Raw genomic sequence first — 24,301 nt, forward strand, 5'->3', positions numbered from 1 at the left:
TGTATGTATGTATGTATGTATGTATGTATGTATGTATGAGTGTGTGTGTGTGTGTGTGTGTGTGTGTGTGTGTGTGTGTGTGTGTGTGTGGTGATTGTGTATGTGTGTGTATATTTGTGAGGTCTTATGCCAACATTCATGAAATACACAGAAACTGTGAACCAGTGGCTTTTATTAATTCAATCATTAGTGGTTAAACAATGAAACAAATTACATGAAACACTTACCAACAAAAGCAAGGCGACAATTAAGTGTTAAACATAAACTGCGCTCCTTATATGCCAGTTGTTTGTACAGAAGGCTTGCTGGGTGTTGTTTGTGCTTTGACAGACGTAGCATTGTTAACCCCCTGTGAATAGCCTTAAGCCACTGAAACATTTCTTGATTGTGCCTGAAAAGCTAGAATATCTAATACCATTTGTTGCACTGTCAAATGTATTATCTAAACGCAAAAAGGGTTTCAGCGACAGAAGGCAATCGGTCTTCTGAAAACTACATCGAAATGCATGACAGTGATTCATATTATTCACTAATTCATATTATTAATTATATACCAAACATTGACATGAATAATATAATGGCATTGTGATAAACCCTATAGTTTAATAAAGGCATTAGGTTTTTTTTTTAATTTTCTCCTCCTCAGATTAACAGATTTGGCCCCTATTCCTTTACGGCTGACAGACTGATATCCTGTTAATGCTTTATCATAAAGCTGGGATGAATTCAAGCTCCTTCTAACATAGTCAGCATTAGCTGATAAAATGTGTTGATGTATAAGCATTAACATGCTGTAAAAATATGTTCAAATTTATCCATTAAAAAAAAAAATCAAAATATTTTTTGCATTCTAGCTTCTCAGCCATTGATGCAATACTGAGGGTGAAGAATAATTAAAACACTTTCATGCAATTTATAGCAAAAATGCAAATGTGGAGAGCATACCTATTTGGTGGCATTTGAAGGACTGGACAAGTGAAGCAAAAGAGAAGCGAAAAACAGCAGTAATACTCAAAAAAATACTCAGAGAAAATATGAGTGAAGGACTGGACACCAGAGGTCAGCGTCAGACCACAACAACACATCAATTGTCCGTGGTTAGGAGTCGGCTCATATATACTGTATATATATACATATATGTATACAATGTGACATATTGTATATGCATTTTCTGACAGATAACCAGGGATGCTGAAAAGACTGCAATTAAAGTGTAATGGAAAAGAAAAATCAACTTAAATCACATAAATCAGGAACATATATTTAACTCCTATCACATCAACAGTTAAAAATGACAAAGGAACCACAGCTCTTCTATCTAATGGGTCAGTTAAGCAGAGTTAGACAACACTTTAGAATGGAACAACTAACGTGGGCTTTATGTCTCTGACGTGAATGTCTACAGAATTTATATCAACAGAAGACAAAACATCTGGATTAACAAACACACACACACACACACACACACACACACACACACACACACACACACACATATAATGAATATAATAATAATGATAATGAAAATGAATGATTTCTTTGTTTGCCATCACATATATAATGTATATAAATGAAACTCCAAGTCATCCCCAGATTCTTGTCCCAGAAGTAATGTATGGTTACATATTTACATGAACCAGAGCAGGGAATGTTGTTATCTTTCATTTTCTGTCCATGGGAATGTCTCATCTTAACCCTGTTTTTATTCGATCAGGCACTCTGTTGCCCTCACTCCCTCTCTCTGCCCCAACACTTATGTCTCTTATTTTATTCTCCTCCTTATTTCAATTATTATGAACATCTACATCAACCAAACACAAGTTGAATTCTAACAGCCCCCAAAATCATTTTTTTCAAACAAAGAAAGATTTATCATGCTTTGTGAAGAACAAAATCTGTTGTGAAATAAAGTTTTTAAATGATAATGCTGTTGCCTCCAGCATTAATAAATGGGTTCAAATTGGAGATGATAACATTGTATATTCGAAATGATCACTGACATTTTATAACCAATGTTCGTAGGAGAGCAACTGGCAAGCCCTTTGTTCACTGCAATTTATGTGGTATTTATTAGACTGTTTTGGCAAACAGCTGTCTATTTATACATCCAACAGACAAAAAGCAACATTTGGATTCATTCAAATGTGTTTGTATTCACCCAGCAGATGTATGACCAAGTTTCTCTCACCTCATGTTGTGCTTGGGTATTTGGTTAAAGAGGACAGATAGATGGCTCTCTAGCAGCTAGATTCTCTACATGTTCACCAACACGTGTCTGTGCTCTTTGGCAGGGCGTGTTGTGAATGCATCTAGGGCTTTTGGAAGCTGGCGGTTGTTTCTGAGGATAAAAGTAATACAACTGAACAAAACATGACCAAAAAGTTGCAAAAGTAAGTACTGTATAGGCTATATATCTATCAAAATGGATGACTAAATTAAAATGGAAACATATGGAAAAGACGAGTAGAAGAAAGGTAAATAAAATCCATTTAAAAACTGAAAATGATCATTAATAACAGAAAGAGGTAAAGATATGTCAGTGTAGCATCAAAGAGGGGCTCTGTTTTTATGTCACTGCAGTTAACACACTTACAATATTTGCTGTAAATAGTACACTGCTAATATACTGGTGGTTTCACCATCAGGCTTATGACACTACAGATCTCTCAGACTATTTTAGTGCATAAACTACCATACTGCTAAGAAAGCTCAGAAAAAGCAGTGCCCTGTTGTGTTTTATGATTAATGTTATTAGAAATGCTAAGCTAATGTCATCAAGACAGCAAAAAAAAAAGAAAAGAAAGAGTCCCAGTTGTCTCTAAAACCAAAAGCCCAACTGAGTAATTCATCACATGATGATGTTATGAAAATGTCAACAGTTCATGTAAAGTTTTGTTGCTAAGAGAAAGCTGACCTCCCCATGAACTGGAGGCAGAGGTGCTAACATTAGCCGTGGAATTGTTTGCTAGCACGCCTCCAAAAGTAGTGCCACTGGCTGCAGGTGTGCTACTGCAGGTGTACTACTGCAGGTGTACTACTGCAGGTGTACTACTGCAGGTGTACTACTGCTGGTGTACCACTGCAGGCGTACCACTGCAGGCGTACCACTGCAGGCGTACCACTGCAGGTGTACCACTGCAGGTGTACTACTGCAGGGATACCACTGCAGGTGTACTACTGCTGGTGTACCACTGCAGGTGTACCACTGCAGGTGTACTACCGCAGGTGTACTACTTCAGGTGTGCCACTGCAGGTGTACTACCTCAGGTATACTACTGCAGATGTACCACTGTAGGTGTACCACGGCAGGTGTACTACCGCAGGTGTACTACTGCAGGGGTGCCACTGCAGGTGTACTACCTCAGGTATTTTACTGCAGGTGTACTACTGCAGGTGTACCACTGCAGGTGTACTACTGCAGGTGTACCAGTGTCAGCTGCAGCAGCAGGTAGGCAGTCAGGCTGTCAAACATTCTACTCATCCCTTCAGCTTCAACACATATTTTCTGTCAGACCAGGTGTTTGTTTTTTCTTGCACAGCTTTGCATTCACTGAAGATGTTATAATAGGTCTGTGCCCCTCTCTATCTATCTGTCTGTCTGTCTGTGGTTATATACATATATATATCCGTCTGTGTATCTATATATACCGTATATGTATTTGTCTGTCTGTCTGTCTGTCTGTCTGTCTGTCTGTCTGTCTGTCTGTCCGTCCGTCCGTCCGTCCGTCTGTCTGTCTGTCTGTCTGTCTGTCTGTCTGTCTGTCTGTCTATCTATCTATCTATCTATCTATCTATCTATCTATCTATCTATCTATCTATCTATCTATCTATCTATCTATCTATCTATCTAACAACTATCAAGTACTTTGGTGAGTACAATGTTTTTATGACTGTTGGAAATTAGACCCAAAATTATGTACCAAATAATACCCAAACTGTAATTAATGGTGTTATTATTTTTTAGAAATCTAAATTCCCACAATTTATTACATTGTTACAAGAGAGCCCTCAAATTGGTACAAAGGATTTCTGAAGAACTCTCATCTTTATCTAGTCGCTGTCTCTATCTCCATCTTCAGTCTCCAGCAGGGCATCATGACTGTCCTCCTCTTCCTCGCCCTCTGCTTCATCCTCATCTCCTTCTCCATTCATCATTTCCATCTCCACCTCCACTGTGCCTTTCTCCACCTCCTCATCCACCCCACTGAAGGGCTCAACATCTTGGGACACCTCGACCATCTCGGTGCCTTGGACCACCTCGACGGTGCCCTCACGGATTTTCTTGACATGGAAAGTGAAGGGGGGCACCTTATACGACGCAGTCTTGGACCGGGCATATTCAACATGACCAGGTGTGAATGCTTTCTTCATCTTGTCACGGGATGTCTGCATCTTCTGCCTTTGCTCAGGTTTGACACTCATGTGTGTTCCAATCTTACCCATCTTCTTTTCAATGTTGTGACATTTCCTCTCCAGGTTCTCTTTGGTTTTCTCTAAATTCTGCTTGGTTTTTTCTATGTTCAGTTTTGTCTTCAGCTTTGTTCTCTCCAGATTCTCCTTGGTTCTTTGTTTGGTCTTCTCCAGGTTTGCCTTGGTCTTTGCTCTTGTCTTGTCGATCTTCTCCTTTGAGAAGACCGTCTTCAGGTTTTGCACACGTTGTAGGCTACTACGCTTGATGCGTTCAGCACGAGACTCTTCAATGGCATGCTCGGTTTCCAGCCCTTCTTCATCTGAGGAGAGGTCTACATGAGGTTTGTCTGCCTTCTCTTCTTCTTCTCCTCCTTCTTCTCCAGGCTCTTCTGCAGCATCCTTAAGCTCAAGCAGGCTGCCTCCTCTGCTTCCTGACATAGACTCGGGAACCTTCATAGATTTAGAAACACTGAGTTTTGAGGTAACCTTCACTTCATCCTGCAAAGATCAGAACAGAAGGAATATTAATGTGAGTTATTGAACGTCAATTAAATGTGAGCAAAGAAAATACATTATTGACAGAAGGGAGACTACAGTGCAAAAAATGAATCCACTAAAAGTAAAAAAAAAAATCAAAAAGCAATGTCCCCATTACCTGTTATTACTGTTCAGACAACAATGGCTCTCTGCGGAGGGCACTCATCCACCAAGACAAACCAACAAGTCTTTTTAGCCCGCTTGACTAGCCCTCCCACTATATTTGGTTAAATACTAAGAAACAGACAAGGAAAATAATGTACATGGTAAAGGGACTGCAAATCATGTTTAATCCACTAGATTTACAATAATTAAAAAAAAAATTTAAAATAGGCAAAATACTTTCAGTTTTTAAGGGAAAATCTAATATTGAAAAACAATAATTAACAGGTTATGCCAGCTCTACTTCAACTTCCAAACCTAAAACATTGGGCTAATGCCATTTCAGCTCTTTTATTGTGTTCTGTGCTACGAGCTAACATAGTTTATAAATGACAGGTAACTGGTAGCTTGTGTTATTTACTTAAATGAGGTCACACAGTGTTATTTATCACACATGAGGCCTTCTTAATCTTAATTCATTTGTCCCAAATTTCCTTCCAGATCAATATTATATATATCCAAATCTGTGTTTTAAGGCAAATTGTCTGTCAGTGTGAGTGCAGTGCTTGACATGACTGAAAAGTCACCTCTTTCCAACTAAACTGATTGTTTGATTTCCTAATTATGAGACACTGTGTGAGATAGTTTGACTTGACACACATTTTAACTACAGTAAATACATGGCTTGACGTTGCTATACAGTCAGTATTTAGCCCAGAGGCTTGTTTGTTATCTGCAATTAATCATTTTAACTTCTAGAGCCCCTGGCATTTATTGTACCTAGAGTTACTATTTCACAAGATTGTTTGCCCATAAAAGTACTGAACATTGGCTAATTCTAATATAATACTGTTTTAGTTCTGTTTTTAACATCGATGAAAAGGTACTGAAGTAATGGGATAACGCTATTAAAAGGTCTTGGCGGTTGTATGAACTGAATAAGAATGCAAATAGCGCGGTGCCTCAGAGTCTTGGAAAATGATCTGCAGTAGATAGCATCAAAATGTTGGCTGGAAAGTGAAGATATGACGGTTCGGGGTAAAGGCAGCTGCCCATTGTGTTCTGCGGCGGTGGGATGATACTTTTATGAAGTTATTGTATTGCAGTATCAAGGGTAAACTTGACCTTAGATTAGGAATCTTGGCTTTCCTGGACAGCTGTGTTGACAAGTGGGGGTGCTGGAAAATATCTACCTTGCTTAAATTTATGACATCTTGTTTCCATCAACAGAACAATGGCGCTCAGTAGCGTGTGTGGTCCAGGACGTGACACGGCCTCAGTCTGTCCTTCAGCTTTGATGCTGTGTTTTCATCTTTCCTCACAAACTACTGCAAGAACTCAATGTTCCGTCATGTAACACATTGTCAGCTACATTGTATCATATTTTTGTCAGACTACTTATGTAAGGATGATTCAATCACATTGCCTCAAGTCACTTACATACCATCAATGTGGGATTTAGGATTAAGAGGCTGGTCAGCCAGTCTTTTTCTGCAAAAATGATCTTAGATGACAAAGAATGAAGTGCGTGTGTGCGAGTGTGTGTGTGTGCGTGTGTGTGTGTGTGTGTGTGTGTGTGTGTGTGTGTGTGTGTGTGTGTGTGTGTGTGTAGGTGTGTGTGTCTGTGTGTATGTGTGTGTGAAGTACATGGAAAGAATTTTGGGAAGTTCAGCCGTTCACTTTGGCGTGTTGACTTCCTGACCCTCCTAATTTAATGGGACATTGTTCTTCTGTGAGACTGCTGCGTGAAAGACAGGAAGGTACACTCATAGCCATGGAAAATAAATGAATGAGGTATGTAATGGTGTGTGTGTGTGTGTGTGTGTGTGTGTGTGTGTGTGTGTGTGTGTGTGTGTGTGTGTGTGTGTGTGTGTGTGCTTGCGTGCGTGTGTGTAACTTTACAGGTCAAATCATATTCTGTAAAAGTGTAAATCCCAATTCCCCTCTGGAAAATATAATAATAATAATAATAATAATAATAATAATAACAATAATAAGTATAATAATAATAATAATAATAATAATATTAATATTAATATTAATAAAAACCTGTCTTCTGTCCACAGTCTGCTCCAGCCTCCCTGTGACCCTACACTGGATAAATCCATCTTTGAACCTGTTAAATTCCTAAAGATAGATTGATATTGCCAGTGTGCACCCTAACACTGCATTTTACCAGACATTAAACCTTTGGAAATCAAAGGTTTGCATTCATAAACACTCAAACGTAGATATGAAGCACAAAGAACACATGATGAAGGGTTTTGGTGTTGCCTTGATTGTTTCAACAGTCTTTTCTTGTGGTAAGTCGCCCATTGTTTGAGCAGGAAGGCCTCAGAGTTCAACAGCTAACAGAAAACACATATTGCTCCAGTTTGCATGCTCACGCTCCTTATCTCTATCACGCCCATTGTTTTCATTCATCACCCAGATCCAGAGCCGAACAACAACAATACCTGAGTCCTCACCCATGTTGTGTGTTTTCTAAATACACACATCCTGTCTCAACACATGCTTCATGTCATTAGGATTATAGGTTCTGTTCTGTTAGCTGGTTCAAAAATAAAAACCATGCCAGAACTAATGAGTTTCAATTTCACTGCCTCCACTGGGAGTCAAAACATTTACTTGTGCTTGTTTTGCCATGGTAACATTGGTGAGCAAAGGGTGAAAGGAAAAAATTGTTTCATGGGGAAAAAAAAGTAGATTGGTAGAACAATGTGTGTGTGTGTGTGTGTGTGTGTGTGTGTGTGTGTGTGTGTGTGTGTGTGTGTGTGTGTGTGTGTGTGTGTGTGTGTGTGTGTGAGAGAGAGAGAAGAGAGAGAGAGAGAGAGAGAGAGAGAGAGAGAGAGAGAGAGAGAGAGAGAGAGAGAGAGAGAGAGAGAGAGAGAGAGAGAGAGAGAGAGAGAGAGAGAGAGAAGCTAAAAGAAGAAACAAGAAACACACCATGAAAGTTTTCCACTCTCAGCCCACACGGTTAGTCCTCACCAGTGATGTAGAGAGGGAGGGAGGAATCCCACTGTAACACTCCCCTCCCTGTTTCCTCTGTAAATCAACCACCAATGACTCCTCTGCTGCTGTGGAAAACCCAGTGTGTGTGTGTGTGTGTGTGTGTGTGTGTGTGTGTTTGCTGTACCTGTATGAGTACATGTACACTGTTCTGTGTACGTACAAAGACACACTCATATTCATTGATGGGATTTTCCAGTAAATACAGGGGCCCACAGAATCCTCAATGCACTGATGTAAAGAGGAAGGGAGCTATGAGACTGAAGGATGGCTTCAATTTATTTCTGGTTTTACAAAGATCAAAATCTTTCTGCTTAGAGAACAATCTAAACATAAAGACCACTCGTATCTTTCTGTAAGGTCATGGAGTTTGTCAAACTGTCATATGGTAGACGCAAATTTAATAGTTCTATCCCAGGCCTGTGCTAGGAAACAACTTCCTTCATATACTAGACTTATTTTTGCTTGAGTGACGTTACTTTAACAGCTGTTACTCGATCAGTTCTTGGTGTGCTGCTTCTCCTACCATCTCTGCATACATGGCTTTCTTGTAGTCGTGAACTTCAACTCTGTCTTCCCAGGAAACTGTAAGTTCTATAAAATAATACTTTTCCTGGTCATAGGAGAACACACTGGACATGATGGACTGGTAGAACATCTGAAGGTGCTTATAGTAGACACTAAATGAGACCAGCCTCCTTAGGAAATACATCCTACTCTGCCCTTTGATGACCACTGGCTGTGAAGAGGGGGTACCCTCTGGAAGCTTTTCACCATCTCCTTAGTGCTGGAGATGTTCAGCTGGAGCTCATCCCGGTAACACCTTTCCAGAAAGTCCGTCACCAATCTCCTGTACTCCCCCTCCTCATCTTCCCTGATACATGATCAATCCCAGTGTCGGGGGAGAACGTCTGCATGTGGCATGTATCCGAGTTGTGCTGGAAGTTCGTGGTGTAGATGGTGAAAAGAAGGGGAGAGAGCATGGCCACCTGGGGGGCCCCTGTACTGCTAATCACCACTGATGGCAATTAATCCCCCATACCAACATACTGGGGTCCGTCTGTCAGATAGTTGTGGATCCAGCTCACGAGGTAGGTGTCACGGTTTGGTGTTGGTGCCGTGTTGTTCTGCTTTACTGGGGTGTGGCAGGAGGACAGGCTGAACTTGTGGGCAGAGCCTCGTCTCCACACCTGTTGTCCATCTCAACACCTGTGCTTGATCAGGCTGATTAGCTGATTTCTCCTCTGGTTCTGTGCCAGGCTGTTTTGTACCTCTGTCTACATCTTGTTTTGGATCCTTGCCTGTCGCTAGTGTTGGTTTTTTGTCTGATTAAACTATGGATGAAAACTTCTCTACTGGTGTCCTGCATTTAGGTCCTAATCCTGCTCAATGTGACACGTACAAATGATGAGCATGATGAAATGGTGAGACGAGTAATGTTTTACATGTCAGACTGTTGTCGACACAACTCTGCCATGTGTGTTTTTAGCCTACCACATGCAGTCATGGCAACAATTTTAAAAAAAACCTTTGCAGAAACATCCATCTGACCTCTAGGGGCTGAGCCCCCAAAAAGGTCTTACACTAGAACCTCCCCTGCTAATGGATGATCTGTTTTTAACAAATCCTGCTTCTAATGTGTCTGAACTGTTTGCTCATCCTATCGAGACAACTCTCAACAGTTGGAGGACTCTGAATATGTCACGTGAGCTCCTTGGGGAAGAGTGTGATAGTCACACACACAGCAAACTAAGACTGGAAGGACAGAACTCTGTTTCCTCTTCTCCTGTTTTCCATTTGTACCCTTTAATCACAGACATGGGAATTACCAAGACACCACCCTTGTAGCAAGTTTTATAGTCCGCTCTACTCTTCAGTCCCTTGACCAACTACAGAATTCTACCAAATAGATCAATGAATGAGAAAAATCAATGAACCAAGCAGGCTTATTTTCCCAGTTGTGGTATCTTGGGGTTAACATGTGCTCATACTGTTTTCAGCAGTGGAGAGGCATCCCAACATGATTGTTGTTTCAGATTTATAGCTTCACCCTATAACTATTTGGATTGGACCTATTGTGTGTTTAAACACAGCATCTTTGTGAGCTTCCACGCATGAATATTGCACAAATAAAGAATTGCTTAAATGTTTCCAGGGCTGCAGACACACATGAGTGAGGCAGCTCTGTGCTGCTTTCATTCTCACTCCTTTCACCTCCCTGCAACTCACAGCACTTCATTGCTCACTATCAATAGAGGTTACTGATCCTGTATCTTCACGTGGGAACATACAGACTAGGAACTATTCCATTGAAATATTTGAAGACTGCTTTGTGTCAATACATACAAAAAATAAAAAAATTATTTTGAAGAGCTGAATCCCATGAAGAAGGGATTTCATTATTGATGGGTTCATGTCTTTTGCTTGGGATAGCGAAAGATTACTCTGGCTGTTGCCATAGCCACACAGCTAACATCCTAATGGGGGACATTGTGACAAATTTATGGAGCTGCAGAAAACCAGGTCTTTTCCTCTGATTCTGTTCTCACTGTACGTTAAACTGACTTTTGACCAGGCAGACTGAGCCACAATTTGTAGGAACCGGTAGTAGACACTGATCCCAGAATAATTTTATTCTGCTACATAGAGTAGTTCCACTAGCTCATTATTTATACTGTGTGTGTGTGTGTATATATATATATATATATATATATATATATATATATATATATATATATACATACACAGTGCGCCCTCGCGCATCAACGCTGGTGACTTCACCTCATCGCTGATTTTTGGTAGGCAGTCATGTGATACTGTACGCGCATTCTATTGGCTGATGGCATCCAGAAGTGTGCTCCGTTCCATGAGTCTCTGACTTCCGTGAGACACAAAAGTTCTTCAAACAGTCTATCAGAGTGTGGGAAAAGGTAATACAGATAGAAGGTGGTTTAATATCAGTATAGGGAGGGTTCATGAACATTTAAATTACCATAAATAATGAGATAAATATTTTGTCGGTCTATTGCGGAATTCATTAATCGCATGTGGTTCCTGAAACACATTAACTGCAAACAATGAAGGCGCACTGTATGTAATTTGTCCATAAATAAATGACACTCAGTAATAGGACACTTAGTATTGTACAGTCATTGTATGAAATGATCCTGTTCAGAGGACTGAAAAGAAGTCCCCCAACATTAAAAACATTTGAGAAATCCCTCATCTGGTGACATATCACAGAGATTCCTTTGTTCAGGGATGGAAATATTCGTCATTGTAGAATTAAAGCTAGAATCATGTGAGTGAAAGATCACATGAAAGAATAAGCTGATTTTTATGGACCATGTCTTTTGATTATGAGTCATTAACATCTGACTCTTGGAGAAAATTGGGCTGAGACAAGGAAATGGAAGATAAATGATGTCAAGTGACCACTGGAGTTGTAGTATTTCACCACAGCTAAAATGTTCAGAAGGATCTCTTCAACACAGTAAAGTGTTGAAGAATGTGTATGATGACAGATTTCAGTAAATTTAAAATATTCAAAGCTGGTTGAAACCAGAAGCCATCAGCCATGGTGGTTTGATGTAAGTCCTGACCAGTTTAAATTTTCTTTGATTGAGGAAATAATCCAAAACACTAATTCGTGACACTATCATGAGACAGACAACAAAATAACGAGCTGATCCCAAATATCACACATTAAATAGTGCTGTAGCCTCCAAGTCAGCAGCATCACAATTCTCCAAAACCAAACAGGAAGTCTGTCTCCCAAAGGTCTCTTCCTTCTCACAATCAAACAAGTATGTGATAGTTTCTATTTATAGAGTTTTCTCTTCTTCTATCCCCCCTTCATTAGCCCTCTGTTACCATCTTTTGTTTACCCTTTACTCACTCTTGCCTTCCCTTCTTCTGCCCTGTCTGGACCATGTGACCAGACCTGGACACCAGTTTTACCCACTGTACCGAAGCCAAAATCACCAAAAACTCTCTCTTCCATCTGACACAATGCTACACAAAGTCTGGCCTGTGAACTGAGCAGGGATCAGTTCTGCTTCACATGTCCATAAATGGAGCTGGATGGACCCATGTGAGAAGACTGGCTCTGCTCTTGATGAATTTATATCCATAACATTACTTGGAGTCTGATTGCTCCTCGGATACTGGGGAACGTATTACAGATTACTGGAATCAGTCACTCCTACAAACCCTGTAAACCAGAGTTGTTCAGAATGGATCAATGAGTGAATCACAGTGCAATAAGGTGGCAGTGGTCAGGGGGTCTTGATCCTTACCTACATACATACTGTACATACATACATACATACATACATACATACATACATACATACATACATACATACATACATACATACATACATACATACATACATACACGTGTATGTACAGATATACATATTAACAATTTAATAAGTTAAAAACATTTTACAGTCTCCACTGTACAATTTACATTTAACAATCTACAGGTAAGAGCTACCAACTAAAAACTACACTGGTCAACAGATTATTGATTATTTAAGGTGGACTAGGAACAGTGCTGGTTATGTAGTCTGACTGCTGCAGGAAGGAAAGACCTGCGATAACGTTCCATCACACATTTTTGGTGAAGCAACCTATTGATGAAGGAGCTCTCCAGTGATGTTGAAGTGCCCAGCAGGGGGTGGGAGTGATCAGCATGATCCCTAAATCTAGGTATTCCTTCTTTAAAGAGTCAACTGGGGGTGTCAAATTATTCTCAACAAGATGCTCATCTGACTGAGGTAATTTAAACCATCCCAACATTTTTAGACAGCTCTCAATCATAAAGAATAGTTTCTTGTGAAACTCCATAAATGTTCGGTGGATTAATAAGACTAAATCAGCTTTTTGTTGATATTGAGGGGAGCAGAAAATAAATGAAACTTTTTATATTCAGGTTTTCAGAGGCCAGTAGTCCTAGTTATGCCATTTGGTTTCCAAGTATATTCTCTACACTTGACCTCTGTGGGCGGATGAGAGAGAGGGAAATAGAATGAAAGGTTGTATGCAGGGTGTGGTGGGTATGGAGGACACGATGTGGAGTGAATTATCTTGGTGGGTGGACGTGCTGATCAGAGGAGGGAGAGACAGTGTCCACAGGAGGGGAATCAAGATGAGGTTAGTATGTAGAGGTGGGGATGCCTGTGCGATGTATCAGCTGTCTAAATATGGTCCCTGCTCTTCATCCCAACACACCCATCCACCCGCAAAGTGGACATCTCCTCTTCACTTTAGTCAAGGACTATTATTCAACCCCCCACACACAGGAATGGAGGATGACGGCATGTATTCTCTCCCCCTACTGTCTCTGCTGCAGCAGCAGCTGCTTCTAGTCAAGTTCAGGTATTTAAGAAACCATGACTCGTAACTCATGTGCAAGCTGAAAATCAAGAAACCTAAAACTTGAAACCTCATACCACAATCTACCAAAAGGTGTATTGAACATCCACCTAAACCCGATGGTGGAGGTTATTCTCCACTCACCAGTCAGTGTCCAGCAGCAGCTCAGAGATACAAGAATCCAATAAAAGAACATTAGTTTGTTTCTAACTTTGTCTTTTCAGGCAGACAGAGGGTGATTTACCTAAAGCTGCTGCTCCTTCACGTAAGGAGCCAGATGAGGTGGGACAGCATCTGGTTAGGATGGCTACTGGGCTTCTCTTTGGAGGTTTTCTAAGCAGGTCCAACTGGGAGGGAACTCAATTAAAGAATTGCAAATCTTATATAAACTGGGAATATCCTACAGGGCAGAATTTGAGGCAAGAAATCAAAGATTGTGTTGAAAGATGCCAACATCTTCAATAGGTGTGGTTGGATGGTGATAATTGCATCTGCCTAGAAATTGCATCAATTCATTGGAATAAAAGGTAATATTAAAAAAACTGGAAAGTGCTGGACCAATCCAGTTACTGTCATTACTTTGCTTTGCACAACCTATTTCTCCTTCCTTTTATGGGATGTTACTTTCCAGGTGTGTACATTACACACTTGCCTTCTAAATACATGCAGTAAATCTTAATAGACATTCAGCATGCATTTTTCCACACCCATACTCAAAGCACATTTCCAGAGGACACAGCTGTTCATGCTACAGGCATTGAGTCTCTGCCAAGCAGCTGACTTGTGGTTTGTGATTGACTGATTGGACATTGTTTCAGGTAAGAAAATAAAATGAGTAAAGCCACGGTAGTTTCTCTAGGATCACTGCAGTGAAGAGGCCCATTCAGGGGAGGGGGAGCGGAGCAGAGATTAGTGGTTGGACAGCCTCTTAAAAAGTACAGATGAACACCCAGTGATCCTCTACAAAGCCCACATGCTCTGTCCTGCCTGTATGAACCGCTCCTCTGTGACGGTCACCAGCTAACACCAGTCTTAGGTTTCTTCCTATCATCAGAGCGTGGATGTCCCTGTGGTTCACATTAACCCACATGAGATGATGTTCATTTCATAGTGGAAGGTACTGTTGGAAATTTCTGGTTGGCGTTCAGGGGCCCATTTTCTTTTCGGTGGATGGCCACTGGCTTTTTGCCACAAAAACAATGGCTATGACACATCTGACATGTACTTTTGTTCCAAACCCAAGGGCTACCACCAGATGCTAAATGTCTGGCTAACATTTGTGTGCATGTCAACACTAGTGTGGGTTATGTTACCTGAAATGATAACTATATGATACCTGAAATTTAGTGCCAGTACCTAATGGTAACATTTTGGTTAGATTAAAAGATAAAGCAACATACTGTGTGTCATAACTGCAGCTGCAGAGGAGGAATCTGTTCATAGAGCTGAACTCTTTACTCAACCACATAACTGGACAAACACTAAAAAACATGAATACAAGCTATTATAAGTATTAATTAAAAAAAGAGGAAGTAACACTTGCTGTGATTGCCCACTACTGGAATAGTAACAGAATAGTGAGTAGCTGGATGCCCAATGATGCCTACTGTCGTCAAACACTAGAAAAGACCTTGTCTCAAACAACTTATTCAAAGCCAACATGATGATGACATGACGTTGTCAAGTTGTCAAATGATTCAAATAACTAGTCAACTACAGCAAATTACACAACGTATTGCTTTTCACTTGTACTTTTTTTTCCTGGGACACATGTTTGATTCCACGGTGCCTATGATGTGAATGCAAGGCACGGACTGGGTGTCAGCCAACTCAAGTTCTTCCACTCCACACCACTCCATCACCTTAACTGCTGTAAAATAGGCAGCTGTTTTCTATCCTGACTCAAGAAGACTGAGTTACCCAAAGACATCTGGACTGCAGAATCTCTGAATTAAATGCACCTTTTATAAATACCTTTCAATAAAAGCATCAGCTAAAATTAAATAACACAAAGACTGCTTTGGGATGTGGTGGAACCTTTGTCCATCTAAGTCTGATTTTGAAAGAATCTAACCTTTAAGAAGTCGGAGGAGTACAGAGGATCGAAAAGATAACAATCTTCCTTTGTTTTTTTGTAAATGATGTCTTAGTTGGCAACCATAAATGAAGCTGTTGTTTTGAATTAGAGAGGGAGGTGGAGGTCTACATTCAGGAGGCATTTACCTTACAGCACAGCCAATTCTGACTCTGTGGTATTTCAGATTGTACTTGAAACCTTTAAACCACTGGTGCTAGTAAAAATATAAATTCATGAAAAAGTTATGATATGGCTGCTGGCATTTTTTTAATCTCTCTGACATCATTGCTATGTGTATAAAACCTTTGTGCTGATAGGGAAAGAAGGCAAAGTATCTGTGTGAGCATGTTAGAAAACCACTGCTACAACCCTCCACAGTCAGACACTGTGGGCTGCCTAAAATGGAGCTTTCCTTTGACTTGTGTCCAGCTGTTGGATAAAGTCAATCAAAGCCAAAATATCTGACTCAAGGGTGGAAACTTTGAATGCAGTTGAGCCACTGTGCAAAAAGCTGCAAGTTATTACAGATCACACTGTAGCCTCTGGGGCTAAAAAAAGAAACAAGGCTCTCCTCAAAGCCCCTCAGAGAAAAAAGAATCTGAGCTGTCTTTTCAAATGAAGCACCGGCTCTGTCCTTCCTCACACTATTGCTCCTCTGCTTCAAACAGAACCTGGAGCATGCTTGTGGTATTTTCCATCTTCGTCAAAAAAAAAAAAAAAAAAAAGTCAGTGAAATTAGTTTCCAGATGGATTCTGTCAGACTTGAGCTGCCACAAAGTGTGGTTCACATGTAAATGCTTGTATTCTCCAGTCCTGTGCTCTAGAAGGAAAGTATGTGGAGTCGACCTCGGATGAATTATTGGAGTAATGTTGAGGAGAGTAGGGCGGGGTTGGCAAAGGGTCTAACAATGTGGGAGGATAACAGCCACTGCTTCTGTATGTTGTTTAAAAGAAATTCATAAATACAAACTAACTTCGGGTCTTCCCTCCTTCTGCATTTCTTTATCGATAGATTCATTATGCTCTTAAACAATAAAGCCCAGAAAATGCAACACACAGCAACCTGGTGTGTTTATGGAGGCCTACGCTCCCTGTAAAGATGAGTGATTGTTTCCAGGGGCATGAATGTGTTTCAACTGTTGGACAAGTTTCATTGGATGTTTGGTTTTTACTGCGTGTACCACACTATAAAATGAACTATATATGGGAAAGAAATAGTTACTTAAAGACACAGACGCCAAACTTGTGCTTTTATCTGAAAGTGCAGTCAGAGAATGTCATTGGTGAGGTTTCTTGAAATTAGTCATATTAAGTAGGCTATGTATGTATGTATGTATGTATGTATGTATGTATGTATGTATCTATCTATCTATCTATCTATCTATCTATCTATCTATCTATCTATCTATCTATCTATCTATCTATCTATCTATCTATCTATCTATCTATCTATCTATCTATCTATCTTATTGGTTTGTGATATTAAATCTTACTTCTAAGATATCTCCGAAGTGCAGTTAAGGGTTAGGGTACATTTAGGGCTGCTTTAAGGCATGAACTGTATTTCACATAAATATGAATAAACTGAAAATCATAAATACGGTGAAAAATGTAGTTTATCTAAGGTCAGTAAGCTAATACTGTATATTTCTTTCTATAACCTGCCTGGAAACGCCTATCCCCCTTTTGGTGCCATGTTTTCTACCCTGAGATATCGCGGCCTGTTGTCTGAGTACCTGCCAGCAGTGTTTTCTGAGGTAACCCATATCCACGCCCAAACACCCTGTGCACCAACACCTTCCAGTTTGCAAATTTAAAGCATAAAGGAATCGTTTTTCCAGGATTGCTTTCTTTATTTTACTATCAAATCATTTGTTTCGTTCACTGGGCGACCACACCCATTCCTAAACCAATAAGGAATCATGTCCTTACAAACCTGACACCTGAAACAGACAACTCATTAATGCACACATTATATCCACACATTCTCTCCCACCTGGTAGACCATGACTTTAAAGTTGCGTCTCTTCAGCAGCTCGGCCTCATTGCTCTCCAGTTTTTTGATCTGACCTCCTTGCTTCTCCAGGTTGGCACGCACCGTCTTGACATTGACGCTCACCTTTCGCACCTTCTCCATCATTTTATTGACACTGTTGGATGTGGTGCTGTGGCTCTTTGATAGTTTGGTCAGCTCACCCTGGATACCGGTCACGCAGCGCTCCATTTCTTGCTGCCTGGTCTCAAGCCCAGCCTGGGTCTGCTGGATCTGGTCCACGGCCCCGATGATCTTGTCGAGCAAAGACAGAACCATGACCCCGTTCACCTGTGGGTCCAACTTCACCACATCGTCGTTTTCCCCAGCAGCATCCCCCTCTGTGTCCTCAGTGGACAGATCTTTCTTGGTTGTAGCCAAGGCATCATCTTCATCATCCGAGGGTGGGAGGTTGACCTCATCGTCTGAAATCTCAGTCAGGGTTCGAGGCTCAAGCTGAGCTCTTGACGGTTCCAGTACTTCCACAGCTGCCATGTCAGTTGGTTTGTAGTGTACTGTCAGATAGTTGATGGGTTTTTAAAAAAACTTTTTCTTGTCTGGTTTTCTCTAGAAGTGATCTTTCATCAGCATGCACACTGTCTGTCTACCTTACTCTGTCTGTCCTTTCTCCTTTGAACTGTGGAAGCAATATGATGTGCAGGGCGAGTCAAGCGATGTCGTACGCTACCACGTGAGCACTAGAATGTGAAAAAACCACAGTAGGCAGAGAAAATCTCCTGTCAAGATACACCCTGCAGACTTTTTTCGCTGCAGCCACCACCCACCCTTCTTCCACTGGGCTCTCCACCTCTCCCCAAACTCCTCCCTCAGCTACTCCCTAAATACCCACAAGCATCAATAAGACTCCAACGCGGTGGGGAGGCCCAGCCTCTCACTGATTCAGGAACACACCCCCTTAGTCCAGCCTTATCCCAACAACATGGTTGGAATAGTTAGAGCATAGCTGTACTGATCAGCTTGTATACAAGCTCAGGCATAGCAGGGGAAGGAATGTCAGACAGGATCTCCATTTTCTCACTCCTTCCTCCCTGCTATACATGTTTAGATCATGGAAAACCAGACACACACATTTTAAATGTGTGTGTGTACATTTGTGACTAAAACCTGAACAACAGTTTGAAATGACTGTGTGATTTTCACAGCTAGACATGGATGATTTTCAAAGAAATCCATCACTTCATTTCCTTCAGACTGAACTCTGCCTTCTGATTGTGTAATCATGTAGATTCACCCCTGTAAAGCAAGCAAAACATCACACAACTACTGTACATTTAAACTTATGTTGATATCCTGGAATTAGGAGGGAGCCTTTGAAAAACTGCTTCTTGTAGAATTTTGCAAAATGACTTCTTGTCAGTGAGCCAGCGTCCTGGTTTAAACACCTCACCACCTCCACCTGAATGCACTTTCTTGTAAGAGGAAAATTGCTACAGATCATGTTGCAGTATGTAAAGAGTTGGCCAATTCTGAATCACACCGCCTCATCTGGCATATTGGGCTCAATAAGTACATCTGGTGGAATGTTTCGGTAGCGCTTCCCTCTTGCTGTTAGTACACAAAATTAGGTGTCATTAGAATTGCTATACGAGCATCATATGATGTGCAGCTAATTCGCTGTCACATGACTGAAAAGTAGCTCAATATAAAGGGTGGTCAGTTTGTCGGTTTAAATCCTTCTGGATGTATTTTTGCCTTTTACGTCTTATTTATGGGGTGTGGCAGGAGGCGGGACTGAGCCTCTTCCCTGCACCTGTGCCTCATCAGGCTTTTAGACCAGCTTGTCCTCACTGTTTGTACCTGAAGATTTCTTCTTCCTCCAGCCTGCAGTTGGTATGGTGTATCCTCTTGAGTGGTGTTGGGTAGATGAGGCTCATGAAGCATTTGGACAATTTGCCAAAATGTATTGAGACTGTTGATGCTGTGTCACTGCATACTGACACCTGCTGGACCTTAAAAATCCCTACAGGAAACCTGACAGACCGAACTGACACTGATTAGATTACCTATTAAATACAATAATACTGTATAATTTAAGTCATTGTATTTTCTACAACATTATTTCATATCTTTGTTTAAATTTAAAATCTTTAATTTTTGATACACTCCATGAATAATGTGATCACGTGAATGAGTTGTGTGGGTTCGCTAATGAGTTCGGAATAATAATAATAATAATAATAATAATAATAATAATAATAATAATAATAATAATAATAATAATAATAATAATGTCTTTATATAATTATGATCTATATATCATATTCATATATAATAATAATTAAAAATATATAAAAAATATTGTACATATATACAGTGTGTATATATATATATATATATATATATATATATATATATAGACAAGTGTATACATATACATACATATAAACAATATACACAATCTAATTTTTAGATATTTTAAATTATTATGATATTTAATTATGATAGATAGATAGATAGATAGATAGATAGATAGATAGATAGATAGATAGATAGATAGATAGATAGATAGATAGATAGATAGATAGATAGATAGATAGATAGATAGATAGATAGATAGATTAAAATATGTCTGCTAGAATAAATATTAAACATCACTCGGTTACAATAAAAGACCCTAAAGATGAAGAAGTTTACGTCACACAAATGACATCAGATCGACTGGGATTTCAAAATAAAAGCTACAATTAGAGACTTAAAGCATGGTCTTTACCAAAAAAGCAAAGAAGGTGGTCAAATAATTCTGTAAGTAATTTTTAGATAAGTGGTGTGTTTCTAATATATGGATTGATGTTTGGGACAAGCTTCTGAAATGCGACATACTGTAATTGTGAAATAATGATTTGTCTTTGCCGTGCTTCCGGCGGACGCCCATCCCTCAGCATCCCTCAGCATCCCTCAGCATCCCTCAGCATCCCTCAGCATCCAGCAGCTCCATCCTCCTCCGATAGGAACGGACTGCGGTCAGACGGTGTGACGTGTGCAGCGGGTGAGTCCACGGGTGTTTTCACCGTGAAATGAAGTCATGAACTGGGTAACGACATAACCTCGCTGTCAGATGTTACACGTAGCCGGGTTCGGTGTAATCAGTCCGGCGTTGGGCCTGAACGGTGGAATCCATGGCGGTCCGGACCCGATCCAATGGCGTCCTTGAGCAGTGACACGGGGTTGATGCTGAATGCGTGTATTAACGGGCTAAAGTACGGGACAGCTGTTTGTGTAACAGGCCTGATTCTGATGAAGGCCTCTGACCGGAGAACCGTCGGTTCGCCTCCGGTACCGTTCACATCGGCGGCTCTCGTTGTGCCCGGTGTCTCACCGGAAGAGAGTGAACCAAGAGATGGGTGACCTGAAGGGGTATCAGCGGTCATTTCTACACACACACACACACACACACACACACACACACACACACACACACACACACACACACACACACACACACACACACACACACACACACACACACACACACACAAAACGAAACAAATACACACTCCTATCCACACTGGTGCAATTTTTTTTTTTTTTTTGGTTTTTCTTGGGGGGGGGGTGGTATTTTTGGGGTGGAAATATTTTACACTATTGCAATTTTTTTTTCTTTTTTGGGGAAATATTTTTACATTAGTGCAAAATATTTTGGGAAATATTATTTTTCACCTTTACGCATTTCATAAACAACTATAGTATGTTGCTTATGAAATCCACAAAGTGCTAAAGAGAACATTTAATTTTATTTAACAATGACAGCATTTTGAACTCTTAAAATAATTAATAATTACTCCGAGTTCAAAGTCTCTTTTCTAATGAATTAAAAGGCTGAAGTTAAATGAACCATGTACCAAACAAAAATCATCCTTATATCACCTTTGGGGGTACGGAGCATGTATTGGAGACTTGACTTGAATTTAAAGAAATAAATTGAAACAAGAGAAGGATTCATTCATCTTCTGACAGCTTCTTCTGCTTTGGGGTCATGGGGGTTGCTGGAGCCAATCCCAAGTAACCTATGGGTAAGAGGCAGGGGACACTCTGAAGGCAACGCTGTTGCACCGTGGAGAAGAGTACTTTTTCACAGAATTATGAAAAATAAATATTTGAAAAATACGTGCATAAATTTTTATTTTTACATAGTTAATGAGACTAATGCTTCTGTTGGCTTTTGGCGAATATGATGCACATTTTGAGTAATGGGAGATATGAATAATCAAATAAAATGTTATTTTTATGTTAAAAGATAACAATAGTCTTCCAATTTACAAATACGATAAAAAATGAAGTAAGATGAATGAAATACACTTCAGATGGATATTTATATCATGTTTTTCCAGCAGAAGGATGAAAGAGCGGCTTGCTGCCCTGGAGCCTCGGTTTACTGATTCCTGCTCTAGACAGACCTGCAGAAATAACCACATGAAGAGCAACAGTGTTTGTTGGTGGTTACCCATTATCATATCATAATAATGGTTATGATTAGACCTTCACAAATCAGAACAAATTAAATGGATTACAACGATTCTGTACTGGCTTTTTCATATTTGGTCTATTGGTCAATCAAAATTTGACATTCAAAGATTTTATATGGGATGGTTTGCGGGCATTTTATGAAACCATTGAAAGTAAAGTTGTTACCGTGTCTCTTCCATAATTCCGATTTAGCTACAATTGTGTATATAACCCGCGGTGCACTGGCGTCATGCCCGGAGTGTCCCCCGCCTCACGCCCTGTGCCAGCTGGGATAGGCTCCAGCTCCCTGTGACCCGCTACGGCGGATACAGCGGCAGTACATGAAAATGAATGAATGAATGTGTATATAACATTTTGTATGACATTTTGACTGTTAAAACTGTAGAAATATATGTTAAATACATGAAACTAAAACTCTTCTCTGTCTTCCTGTCCTGCAGTATTTCTTCATTGTGACCGGGTTGAAGTCAAGTTCACACCATGGGGGAGCTGTTCAGGAGCGAGGAGATGACCCTGGCCCAGCTGTTCCTGCAGTCAGAGGCAGCTTACTGTTGTGTCAGTGAGCTGGGAGAACTGGGCATGGTCCAGTTTAGAGATGTGAGGATGAACATTCTCAACCTGTGCCACTGGAACATTGAAATGATCTTACGATAATTTAAACATGTCGTTTTCATTCATCGTCTCCTGCCACACCACTCATGTTGTGAAGTAGCAACTTTAAGAAACTACACATTTTAAGAGACTGAAACTGGATTTGCTATCAAGAAGTGTAATAAAATCACCTGCACTGACCTACAGCTACACACTCTTTCTCCACCCACTCAATAATCATATAAATATAAATCATCTTGTTATGACTGACAAACACCAATAGCAACAATGTAAAAAAAAAAAATCATTATTAGAATACTTCATACAAGTATAACCAAATTATTTAATTTCCCTCTTTTTATACCCACAGCTGAATCCGGATGTAAATGTGTTCCAGCGAAAGTTTGTGAACGAAGTGAGGAGATGTGAGGAAATGGACAGGAAGCTGAGTAAGTACTGAGAAAACCTGAGATGACGAACAGTTCCAAACCCCAATTCAGGCCAGCAACTGTCACGGCTCTGTCAGATTGACCTTCCGTCATCCCATTTGGGTGCATGTACAGTTACACTGGCAGGCATTGCATTGATGACTATTCTCCTGAATAGGGTTCGTGGAGAAGGAGATCAAGAAGGCCAACATCTCAACTGTCGACACTGGTGAAAATCCAGAGGTTCCTTTTCCCAGGGACATGATTGATCTTGAGGTAATCACTGTAGTCATTATTACCTATCGTCAACGACTACATCAGGAGAAGTAATGCTTCAAGAGAGGGGATGCCTGATAACCAGCACACTATTACTAAATGTGAAAACAGGGCATAGATATTAGGGTGTTCATGGCAACAAATGCAAGATTCTTCAAGCCCCCTTCTACTGGTTAGACATAACGCACATATCACCCATTGCTACCATTTATAAATAGCCAGAAATACATCCTCTGCTGAGCCTTCTTGGTGAGGGAGCTGATGTTCTGCTCCCATTTGAGCTCCTGGGTGATGGTGGTGCCCAGGAAGCGGAAGGAGTCCACAGGGGTCACTGGAGTGTCACAGATGATGACGGGGGGGAGGGCAGGAGGGTCTTTCCTGAAGTCCACTATCATCTCCACTGTTATCGTCCCCAACGGGGAAATTATCTTTTGAGGATCCTTAGGCAAGATCCTTAATGCTATATCAGCCTACCTCAGAAATGAGCATACGCAATAATGACTGAGTCATACCGCCTCAGACGTCGCCCGGGACAACAAGGTCTGCATCAGTTGCCAAGAAACGAGGGCAATCTGATGAGAAATGGGTTACCGGAACAAGACACACATAGATAGATAGATAGATAGATAGATAGATAGATAGATAGATAGATAGATAGATAGATAGATAGATAGATAGATAGATAGATAGATAGATAGATAGATAGATAGATAGATAGATAGATAGATAGATAGATAGATAGATAGATAGATAGATAGATAGATAGATAGATAGATAGATAGATAGATAGATAGATAGATAGATAGATAGATAGATAGATAGATAGATACTTCAATAATCCCAGAGGAAATTGCACACATCCACTGCTCAGCCAAACACCAGGAAAAAACAAAAACAAACAAAACAGGACATACCACAAGACATACACTACACTAACAGACACATGTAGCATTAACAGTACATATACTAAAA

At 40.3% G+C, this 24,301-nt stretch overlaps 2 protein-coding genes across 3 annotated transcripts in view; one reads left to right on the top strand and one right to left on the bottom strand.

Annotated features, from left to right (window-relative positions):
• Positions 1-155: 155 nt before the first annotated feature.
• On the bottom strand, positions 156-18,367 carry LOC137588215 (caveolae-associated protein 1-like). The gene is made up of 2 exons (XM_068305151.1): positions 17,514-18,367; positions 156-4,908 (listed from the first exon to the last, which is right to left on the bottom strand). Exons 1-2 carry the CDS (start codon positions 18,042-18,044, stop codon positions 4,051-4,053), a joined length of 1,389 nt encoding a protein of 462 aa, XP_068161252.1. The 5' UTR covers positions 18,045-18,367; the 3' UTR covers positions 156-4,050.
• Positions 18,368-20,490: 2,123 nt separating this feature from the next.
• LOC137588720 (V-type proton ATPase 116 kDa subunit a 1-like) overlaps positions 20,491-24,301 on the top strand; it is a 36,408-nt gene continuing 32,597 nt past the window's right edge. For both annotated transcript variants that reach the window (XM_068305954.1, XM_068305955.1), the window contains exons 1-4: positions 20,491-20,556; positions 22,475-22,631; positions 22,996-23,074; positions 23,232-23,329. In XM_068305954.1, the coding sequence (XP_068162055.1) occupies positions 22,515-22,631; positions 22,996-23,074; positions 23,232-23,329 (294 nt within the window). In that variant the 5' untranslated portion in view covers positions 20,491-20,556; positions 22,475-22,514. The remainder of the gene's footprint in view (positions 20,557-22,474; positions 22,632-22,995; positions 23,075-23,231; positions 23,330-24,301) is intronic.

Source organism: Antennarius striatus, chromosome 21 (assembly GCF_040054535.1).
Source record: "Antennarius striatus isolate MH-2024 chromosome 21, ASM4005453v1, whole genome shotgun sequence".
NCBI lineage: Eukaryota > Metazoa > Chordata > Actinopteri > Lophiiformes > Antennariidae > Antennarius > Antennarius striatus.

Excerpts from the sequence above, each read along its gene's own strand:
- LOC137588215 (XM_068305151.1), bottom strand. The coding sequence starts at position 18,044 with ATGGCAGCTGTGGAAGTACTGGAACCGTCAAGAGCTCAGCTTGAGCCT. Across the intron at positions 4,909-17,513 it reads TTAAAGTCATGGTCTACCAG|GATGAAGTGAAGGTTACCTC; the intron begins GTGGGAGAGAAT and ends TGATCTTTGCAG.